The sequence below is a fragment of the Otolemur garnettii genome, unplaced genomic scaffold (genome assembly GCF_000181295.1).
Source record: "Otolemur garnettii isolate 467f Iridium unplaced genomic scaffold, OtoGar3 scaffold00211, whole genome shotgun sequence".
In the NCBI taxonomy this organism is placed as follows: Eukaryota; Metazoa; Chordata; class Mammalia; order Primates; family Galagidae; genus Otolemur; species Otolemur garnettii.
This window is the reverse complement of record NW_003852606.1, coordinates 1,281,989-1,292,131: the sequence shown is the minus strand read 5'-3', so window position 1 is coordinate 1,292,131 and position 10,143 is coordinate 1,281,989. Positions and strand designations below refer to the sequence as shown.

The following is a 10,143-nucleotide window of genomic DNA, read 5'->3' as shown; positions in this document are numbered from 1 at the left end:
AAAAAAAAAAAAGAACCAAGGACACAAAGAGCTTAACATACTGACTTTCCATTCTGGAATCTCAGACCCGCCTCCTCCCCAGCTTCCAGTCCCTCTTTCTTTGGTCTATTGTCACTAGAGCTCACCACATCCCTGGCTTGCTCACAGCTTTCCTTGGCTCCCCAGCATCCCCAAGCTAAAGTCTGAGTCCCTCAGCTTGGTGTTCAAGGCCCTGTGTGGGCTGCCTCTCCCACCTCTGGAGAGAAATTCATTGCTCCTCCAGTGAACCCAACCTTCTATCTACCCAACCTTCTATCTACTCTTGATTCCTGCCTGATCCAATCATTCTCTCCTGGCTCTGAGCCCCTTGGTCCCTTCTGCCTAGAACCTTTTCTGTCTTTGCCTGATGAACTCTTCCTGTTCCTTCAACTTATCTCCTGTGACATCTTGTCCAGGAAACCTTCCCTGACCCCGTGACCCCTCCATGTGGATGAAGACTCCCCATGGGGCTGTGTTGGGTAGCACCAATCCCTGCTGAAATTATACCTGTCTCCTTCACCCCTACCCATTACAGGGAGTATCTGAAGGGCAGGTCTGATAAGTCCTTGTTCCCAAGGGCATTGCCTAAAGCTTCAAAAAACACATGTGATATGAAAAAAAAAAAAAGATACAGGGACAGAGGTAAGACAAGGCAGAAATAGAGACAAGAGAAAAGGGCAGAGGAGAAAACAGGGATGAGAGAGCCAGCCCAAGGTTAATGCCAGGAGCTCAGTTAATGCTCAGAGAGCACTCCCCTACACTGGAATGGGCCACAGAGAAGTTCAAGCCTGGCCATGTGGCAGAACCAGGACTGCTCACATGCTGGATGCCCAGGAGGCAAGAGAAAAAGATCAGACCAGGGGGCCAGATTTCTGAGACTTGAGGGAGAATCCAGGGCCTGGATTCTTAGGTTCTAGGGAAGAAAGAACATTGTGGGTTAGATTGTTGTGTCCTCTCAAGGGAACTGACTTGCATCCAGTTCAGCATGAGGTTCTCCCAGACTCATGGGGATGCGAAACCCAGCTTGGTCCTCCTCCAGCATTTGAAGAAGCTCGTCCTCGGTCACATCAGCTGGAGGAGGGATGGAGGCAGAGTGACAGATGTTGATGAAAACCTTCCCTTCCGATGAGTTAGTCTTTATGCAGAAACCTGGTGGGAGTGAGTTTGTCTCAACCATCTGTCCTCACACAAGTCTCAGTCTCCACCATCCTCTCCAGTCTCTGTCTCTTTCCCTCTTTTGGTCTGTTTCCCTCTCTTCGGGTCTCTAACCACCTTTCTGAGTCTATTGCCCTCCACGGAGACCCCTGACCCTCTTCCTATCTTTTAATCTGTCTCCCTGGCCAATCTTGCTCTCTGTCCTCCACCTCCTCTCTTTGGATTACTGTCCCTGGGTGATTATCTGTGGTTGTCTGTTTATCTCACCCCACCCAACCCCAGGCCTTTATACCCCATTATTCTTTCTCTTTCCTTCCTCCTCTCTCTCTGTCCCCTTCCCGTGATCTCCATGCCAGCTCTCTCTGGGACTCTAACCCTCTCTCTCTCTGGGTTTTTCTTTCTCACCAGGCTGAGGTTGAATTTGTGTAGAATCTGGTCTGGTTATCTGGGCCTGCTGGAACTCCTTGGAGGCCTGTGTGAAGGAAAACAACCTCCAGGTTTAGAATCTGTGCTATCAGACCCCCCCCCCCAGGGCTTCCTCATACTTTTGGGGGGCAATTCTTATGTATGAGAATACATATATAATGAGAGAAATTATACAGTCTAGGTCCCCCACCTCTTTTGAGGATTCCAACCCCATCCCCATTTCAGAACCTAGCAAACTTGGAGCCAAGCAACTACAATTCCAGAGAGCCCTGTTGCTGCCCTAGTGCACTCTGGGAACAGGAGTCCCATTTTTGAGCACCCCCACCTAAAATCCCAAATACCCAAGGATCCAAGGGTCCAGTCATTCTGCACCTGCAGCAGCAGCAGCTCCTCGAATCGCGCCGTCTCGGCACCCATTGTCTCTGTCTCGCATAACTCAGGGGCCAGCAGCTTCGAGTTCGCCATGGTCCTGGGAAAGGAACCTAAGCGTCCTCAGCACCCTCGACGTAGGCAACTTTCCCCAGTTCGTAGGATCCGAACTCTGGTGCCCGCTCTTGGCCCTCAACCGACTCCTGATACCAACTATTCTGTTCAAAACCCTACGATTCTTAAGTTGAAACTACAATTCCATTCCATCCCAGACGCTGTCATCAAATCCGCTGGGAATCAATATTACTAGATGCACTCTCTGTCCTACGTGCCGAATGTGTAAATGAAAGCCACACTTCAGGTGTCTGCGTAACCATGAGACCAGAATACACCACACTTCTGAGTGCCAGTTCATTCCAAGCGGTTCCGGATAAGTCATGCCCGCCTTCGCTCCTCAACCAATCAAAACTACATCTTTAACCGAATTACTTAATGCCACACTTCATGTTTCGATTAAAGCCACACTTCCGCTCCTTCATGACAACCACCGCTGGCCAGGTTACTGTGCAGTCAAAGCTGCCACACTTATAAAACTTTAATCTCAATGTCCATCCTAAAAGGCTCCCTTTTCTTCCCCCAATTTCCTCATTTTACAAATGAAAGACTCCCTTCTTATATTCGAACTATTACTTCATCCCAAATCTACATCCGAGTCCTAGTGAACATAATTCTGACTAAAAAGGGCGGTGCCTATGGCTCAGTGGGTAGGGCGCCGGCCCCATATGCCGAGGGTAGCGGGTTCAAACCCGGCTCCGGTCGAACTGCAACCAAAAAATAGCCAGGCGTTGTGGCGGGCGCCTGTGGTCCCAGCTACTCGGGAGGCGGAGTCAAGAGAATCGCTTAAGCCCAGGAGTTGGAGGTTACTGTGAACTGTGTGACGCCACGGCACTCCGAGGGCGATATAGTGAGATTCTGTCTCTACAAACAAAAAAAAGAAAGAGTACTTTCTGTCCCCAATATAAGGTAGTGGGAAAACACACCAATACTTCCAACCTTCTTAATTCTGAACCCTCCTATTAGCAGGGCACACACATTTCCGGCCTCCAGGTCCTCCGGGCTTTGAGGAGCACGCATGCTCCAAACGACATTTTCCCCGCCCCCGCGAGCTTGCCGGAGGGTAAGGGTCCTAAACCCGAGAGTGGGTGGAGCCACGCTCTATACCCTGTAACCCCGCCCCTTTGATCTGGAGTGGGCGGTGTCACCCTTCGGACCTCAAGGCGAAGCCCTCCTTGGAAAGAGGACCCAGCAGGAGATGGCTGCGACGGGTACAGGGCCCAGCGCCCGCGAGATCTTCGCCACGCTGGAGTACGGACCCGCTCCGGAGAGCCACGCATGCGCTCTGGTGAGAGCCCGCCAGACCCGTGCAGCCCACTCCCTTCCCAGGCCGCGGGGGGTCCGGTTTTGCGCGGGGGAGTCCCGGCATGCACCGCGGCGGTTTGGCAACTCCGCCCAGTTCAGCCCCAAAGGACGTCGTCTTGAGGTTTTGTGGCTGTATTGTCTTAGTCTTTCATCCCGATCATCCTCGGTAGTTCTTTGCTCCTCGGTCCTGAACTTGCAGTGATGTTTCTGTGTTTACCGAGGACCCTCCTATGGGGCTCTTGTGATCGATTCCTCGGGCCCCCTCAGAACCTTCTGGGATCCCCGGGACTCAGAAGTCCTGCGAGGGATTCCGTTTTTTGTTTCGTTTGTTGAGACAGAGTTTCACTTTGTCGCCCTTTGTAGAGTGCAGTGGCGTCATACCTCACAGCAACCTCAAACTCTTGGGCTCAAACGATCCTCTTCCCTCAGCCTCCCAAGTGGCTGGGACTACAGGCGCCCGCACACCCGGCTATTTTTAGAGACAGTGGTCTCGCTTTTGCTCTGGCTGGTCTCGAACCCATGAACTCAGGCAATCCACCCTCCTCAGCCTCCCAGAGTGGTAGGATTACAGGCGTGAGCCACCGCGCCCGCCTGTGGGGACTCCCTTGAACACCCAAGACCTGGCTTGGCGCCTGTGGCTCAAGCGGCCAAGGCGCCAGCTACCTACACCTGAGCTGGCAGGTTTGAATTCAGCCCGGGCCCGCAAACAACAATGACGGCTGCAACCAAAAAATAGCCAGGTGTTGTGGCGGGCGCGTGTAATCCCAGCTACTTGGAAGGTGGAGGCAGGAGACTCGCTTGAGCCCAGGAGTTGGAGATTGCTGTGAGCAGTGATGCCATAGCACTCTACCCAGGGGGACAGCTTGGGGCTCTGTCTCACAAAAACAACACCCCAGACCTTCAGACCTTCCATGAAGTCTCCGAGACTCATCGGGGCCTTCAGTACTTAATGAGGCTCGTGTGATCTCATCTTAACTCTCAGAACACCAGAAAGCATCACACCTTTCTGTGATTTCTTATGGCCCCTCAGAATGCCCCACTGGGCTCTCATGAGCCCTCTAGCTGCCCCAGAGAATCTCCATGATTCTTCAGGTCCCACCGTGATCCTCGTGAGTCTCCCTGATCCGTCGGGGCCCCTCAGAGCCTCCCTAGCTCTCCCATGGCCCCTCAGGGGCTCCTGTAATGATCTTGGGGTTCCTGTGGATATATAGGGTGCTGTGAATTTCCTGTGGTTCCCCAGGTCCTTTCAGAATTCCCTCATGGGTTTCTACTGATCTCCCAGAGTCCTCCAGCACCCCATGCAAGAAATCAGGCTTCTTTGAGGGGAAAGGCAGGAGATGAGTGCAGTGGTCTGGGTGTAAAGAACTAAGGCTTGAGCCTGGCACAGCCTGTGGGATAGGAAATAGGGGTTAGGGGATTGAGACAGCAAGGACTGGCCCTGGGTTCTGGGTCTGTAACTGGGTGGCTGTCCACGCATGGTGAACCCAGTATGAGCACTGGAGGAAAGATGGTGAGCTTCTTGGTGAGAGTTTGAGACATCTGTAGACAGCTGTAGCAGTGTGCAGTAGTCAAATGATACTTGGGCCTGTGCCTTAGGACAAACAACAATGAGCTGGAGATAAGAGAGCAGAGAGAGTCGCCAATGGAGAAAGATAATTCAAGTTGTGGAAGTGACTAGAGATAAATTGCTGACGCAGATAAAAGAGCCTGAGACATGGCGGCACCCGTAGCTCAATGGGTGGGGCTCCAGACACATACATTGAGGCTGGCGGATTCAAACCCTTCCCGAGCCTGCTGAACAACAACTGCAACAAAAAATAGCCAGGCGTTGTGGCAGGTGCCTGTAGTCTCAGCTACTCAGGAGGCTGAGGCAAGAGAATCGCTTAAGCCCAAGAGTTAGAGGTTGCTGTGAGTTGTGACACCACTGCACTCTACCAAGGGTGATATAGTGAGACTCTGTCTAAAACAAATAGAGTCTGGCTCAGCGCCTGTGGCTCAAGTGGCTAAGGCGCCAGCCACATACACCTAAGGTGGCAGGTTCGAATCCAGCCCAGGCCCGCCAGAAACAACAATGACGGCTGCAACCAAAAAATTGCCAGGGGTTGTGCCGGCGCCTGTGCTCCCAGCTACTTGGGAGGCGGAGGCAGGAGACTAGCTTGAGCCCAGGAGTTGGAGGTTGCTGTGAGCTGTGATGCTACAGCACTCTACCCAGGGGGATAGCTTGAGGCTCTGTCTCAAAAAAAAAAAAAAAATAGAGTCTGAGACAAAGTACAGAGAATTCCCACACTTGGAGGGTGGTTAGAGATTAAATGACCTAAAATAGTAATAATGTTATAATATACTTACATTTCTTGGATGCCTTCTATGAGCCAGCTGCCAGGGCATAAGCTCATTTAATCCCCAAAACAACTGAGAGGGGATTGTTGTCATTGTTTTCATGATAGCACACAGAAGCTTGAAGAGGTAGATAATTCGCCCACAATCCACACACCTTGGAAGAAATCAAAGTGGCCAAACACTGTGGCTCACACCTGTAAACACCTGAGGAGGCAGGAAGATTGCTTAAGACCAAGGGTTTAAGACCAGCCTGGGCTACTTGGGAGGCTGAGGCAAGAGAATCACTTAAGCCCGAGACTTTGAGGTTGCTGTGAGCTACAATGTCACAGCACTCCACCAGGGGTGACAAAGTGAGACTCTGTCTAAAAAAAAAAAAAAGACCAGCCTGGGCAATGTAGCAAGACCCCATCTCTAGAAAACAAAATTAAAAAATTAACTGGGTGAGGTGGTATACACCTAGAGTCCTAGCTACTTGGGAAGCTGAGGCAGAAGGATCACTTGAGCCTAGGAGTCAGAGGTTACAATGAATTATAATCATGAGACCGTACCCCAGCCTGGGCAACAGCAAGATCCTGTTCCTAAAAAGTAGAAAAAAAGAGAAGTGAAGCTGAGATTTGGACTCTTAGCCACCAACAAAGTCTCAAATTTATAGCCCATGGGCTAGACTCCACCAACAAACATGTTTTGTTTGGCCTGACCTTTATTTTTGAAAATGTGAATTACTGGATTGATTCCATGTAAACATCCAGCTTCTCTTGAAAAGAAAAATTCCAACATTTGGAAACTTTTTGCATGAATTCCTGACAAAAATCATCTGGAACCAATAGCAACTGTTTTTTCAGACAAATTGCAGGATCCCAGTCTCCACCAGGCCCTCTATGTACATGACCTGCCAGGACCTTGTAGACATTCTTTTGGGGTTTTGTTTTTCTTTTGCGGGAAATTTTTTCAGCTTCTGCAGGGTAATTAATGTCTATTATGAACTCCTATTTATTTATTTATTTATTTATTTTTTTGAGGCAGAGCCTCAAGCTGTCGCCCTGGGTAGAGTACCATGGGATCACAGCTCACAGCAACCTCCAACTCATGGGCTCAAGCAAGTCTCCTGCCTCAGCCTCCCAAGTAGCTGGGACTACAGGCACCCACCACAATGCCCAGCTATTTTTTGGTTGCAGCAGTCATTGTTGTTTGGCAGGCCTGGGCTGGATTCGATCCCTCCACCTTGGTTGTACATGGCTGGCGTCTTAGCCACTTGAGCCACAGGCGCCCGAGCCATGAACTCCTATTTAGCTGTCAGTCAACTTCAACAATCATCAACATTTGGTTCAGTGTTGTTTTCCCTCTTTTTTTCTGATGGGGATAATTCAAACAAATCCCAGATGTCACGTTATTTTATCATAAATATTTGAATCTTTCTTTCTTTCTTTCTTTCTTTTTTTTCTTTTTGTTTTCTAAAGACAGAGTCTCACTTTCTCGCCCTCAGTAGAGTGCCGTGGCGTCACACAGCTCACAACAAGGCCATTCTCTTGCCTGAGCCTCCCGAGTAGCTGGGACTACAGGTGCCTGCCACAACACCCAGCTATATTTTTGTTGCAGTTTGGCCGAGGCTGGGTTTGAACCTGTACCCTCGGTATATGGGGCCAGTGCCCTACCCACTGAGCCACAGGTACCACCCCGTGAATCTTTATTTCTTTTTGTTTTTAGAGACAGGGTCTCACTCTGTCACCCAGGCTAGAGTACAATGCTGTGATCATAGCTCATGGAGCCTCCAGCACCTCCCTGGGCTCAGGTGATTCTCCCACTTCAGCCTCCCCAGGAGCTGGGACTATAAGCACCCACCACCACACTCTGCTCATTTTTTTATTTTTTGTAGAGATGAGGTCTCACTATATTGCTAGACTGGTCTTGGACTCCTGGCTTTCAGCAATTCTCCTGCTGCCTCCTCAGTCTCCCAAAGTGTGGAATTACACAAGAAAGCAACTTATTACTTAACTATCATGCTGTTATCACACTTAACAGTCTTCTTTAACATCTTCTAATGCCCAGTTCATGTTCAGATATGCCCATTTCATTTTTTTGTTTTGTTTTTTTTTTTTTGGCTAGGGCCTGGTTTGAACCCGCCACCTCCAGCATATGGGACTGGCACCCTACTTGCTGAGTGAGCCACAGGCGCCACCCTCAGATATCACCATTTCAAAAATACCTCTTTCCCCATGAGCATTTGAGTTTGGAACTTCTGAGTGAATTTTTTGCTTTAAAGACAAATGAGAAAGCCCAGTTGGCAGGGGAAGAGAAAATATGGCATCAGGGATGCTAAAAGAAGAGAGTCTGTGAAAGAGAAAGTGGAATATGGGCCTTGGATTTAGCAACAGTGGAGATATGACCAGGAAGAAAAAGGGACATAGAGCAAGATGTAAAGAGTGAGGTGCAATAAAATTAATAGCAAATTTTATAGGGGTGCTGCTCTGAATATGTGATACGTATTGATTCATTTAATCCTCACCATAGGGGTAGGGAGAGGCTATGATTAGCCACACATTCCAGGTGGCTTGGCAGAGGCACTACGTATATAATAAATCCCTGGCTAAGGGTGTCCATCAGGTGAGTCCTAGAGCTAGGATTCAGACCCAGCCTGACCTGGCCCCTAACTCTAGGGACTCTACCACAGGCCACCCCTCTGCAACATGTGTGCTCCATGCTTTGGGTTCCAGTACACATGAAACAACCAAAAAGGCTGCACGCGGCAGGGAAGCATTAGGTCTTTCTCTTCTGTGGGGATGCCACTGCTCCCCCAAATGATGACTTCTGAGATAGGAGAAAACAAGATTACATGGGTGGGTGTGGAAGCCCCCTAGCTTAGAAGCCCCACACATCCCCAAAAGAAATTTATTACTAGATATAGTCTCATGGGCCTTGTTTCTAGGGTGCTGGCCAGGGCCATTTCTAGTTACAAGAATGCAGAGCCCTCCAGGAAGCCCTAGTGCCCTGGCTTTGTGCTGGGTGCTTACGGTGCATTTCCAGTCTTCCCAGTCCAGGCACACGGGGCTCAATGCCACTTAATAACACAGCTGAATTATGTCAGGTTTTCAGAGAAATAGAAATTTAACATATAATAATTTCACCATTTCTCCATGGAGGAAAAGGTTTTTTGTTTGTTTTTTTGTTTTGTTTTGTTTTTTTCTGAGACAGACCCTCAAGCTGTCCCCCTGGGTAGAGTGCCATGGCTTCACGGCTCACAGCAACCTCCAACTCCTGGGCTCAAGAGATTCTCCTGCCTCCGCCTCCCAAGTAGCTGGGACTACAGGCGCCCACCACAATGCCCGGCTGTTTTTTTTCGTTGCAGCTGTCATTGTTGTTTGGCAGGTCCCAGGTTAGATTCGAACCCGCCAGCTCAGGGGTATGTGGCTACCACCTTAGCTGCTTTGAGCTATAGGCACCAAGCCTTTTTCTCTGTTTTTGAGACAGGGTCTCACTCTATTCCCCAAGCTAGAGTATAATGGCATCATCATAGCTTAGAGCAGGAGTCCTCAAACTTTTTAAACAGGGGGCCAGTTCACTGTTCCTCAGACCATTGGAGGGCCAGACTGCGGGCCTGGGACACGTCGGCTGCTAAGCAGGACAGGCAGCGGTAATTAAAAACACCCAGCGGGCCAGATAAATGTCCTAGGTGGGCTGCATGTGGCCTGCAGGCCGTAGTTTGAGGACACCTGGCTTACAGCAACTTCAGACTCCTGGGCTCAAGCTATTCTCCTGCCTCAGCCTCCCACAGTAGCTGGAACTACAGGTGCCTACCACCCCACCTGGCTAATTTTTCTATTTTTGTAGAAATGGGGTCTTGCTATGTTGGTAAGGCTGGTCTCAAAACTCCTGGCCTACAGCATTCCTCCCTCCTTGGCCTCCTTTTAAAGAGTGAGGATTACAGATGAGCCACTGGGCCACCAGAAGTCAAGAGGACAGGCTCAGTGCCTGTAGCTCAAGCAGTTAAGGTGCCAGCCATATACACCAGAGCTGGTGAGTTCAAATCCGGCCAGGGCCTGCCAAACAATGACAACTACAGAAAAAATAGCCAAACATCATGGTAGGCGCCTGTAGTCCCAGCTACTCAGGAGGCTGAGGCAAGAGAATCGCTTCAGCCCAAGAGTTGGAGGTTGCTGTTATCTGTGATGCTATAGCACTCTACCCAGGGCAATAGCTAGAGGCTCTGCCTCAAAAAAAAAAGTCAAGAGGACATCCCTCATGTATCGCTGGTAGGAATGTAAAGTTGGGCAGCTACTGCAGAAAACAGCATTAAATTACACATAGAGTTACTGTATGATCCAGCAATTCTGCTCCTAGGTATAGACCCCAAAGGAATTGAAAACATATGAGCAAAATTTTGCACATAAATACTCATAGCAGCACTACTTAGAATAGCCAAAG

The 10,143-nt window shown here is 49.6% G+C and overlaps 2 protein-coding genes across 7 annotated transcripts in view; one reads left to right on the top strand and one right to left on the bottom strand.

Annotated features, from left to right (window-relative positions):
• The window catches only part of PIH1D1 (PIH1 domain containing 1), a 5,503-nt gene extending 2,170 nt beyond the window's left edge, over nt 1-3,333 (bottom strand). Inside the window, exons 1-4 of one of the 5 annotated variants that reach the window (XM_023507871.1) lie at nt 3,240-3,333; nt 1,978-2,068; nt 1,579-1,648; nt 988-1,167 (exon numbers count right to left, since the gene is read on the bottom strand). In XM_023507871.1, the coding sequence (XP_023363639.1) occupies nt 988-1,167; nt 1,579-1,648; nt 1,978-2,064 (337 nt within the window). In that variant the 5' untranslated portion in view covers nt 2,065-2,068; nt 3,240-3,333. Of the gene's footprint in view, nt 1-987; nt 1,168-1,578; nt 1,649-1,971; nt 2,705-3,008; nt 3,062-3,239 lie in introns of those variants that run through there. The other 4 variants (XM_023507873.1, XM_023507872.1, XM_023507874.1 and 1 more) reach the window with 4 other exon arrangements.
• Nucleotides 3,266-10,143, top strand: part of ALDH16A1 (aldehyde dehydrogenase 16 family member A1) — a 17,750-nt gene continuing 10,872 nt past the window's right edge. The window contains exon 1 of one of the 2 annotated variants that reach the window (XM_003801487.3): nt 3,266-3,370. In XM_003801487.3, coding sequence (XP_003801535.1) covers nt 3,281-3,370 — 90 coding nt within the window. In that variant the 5' untranslated portion in view covers nt 3,266-3,280. The remainder of the gene's footprint in view (nt 3,371-10,143) is intronic. The other variant, XM_023507870.1, reaches the window with a different exon arrangement.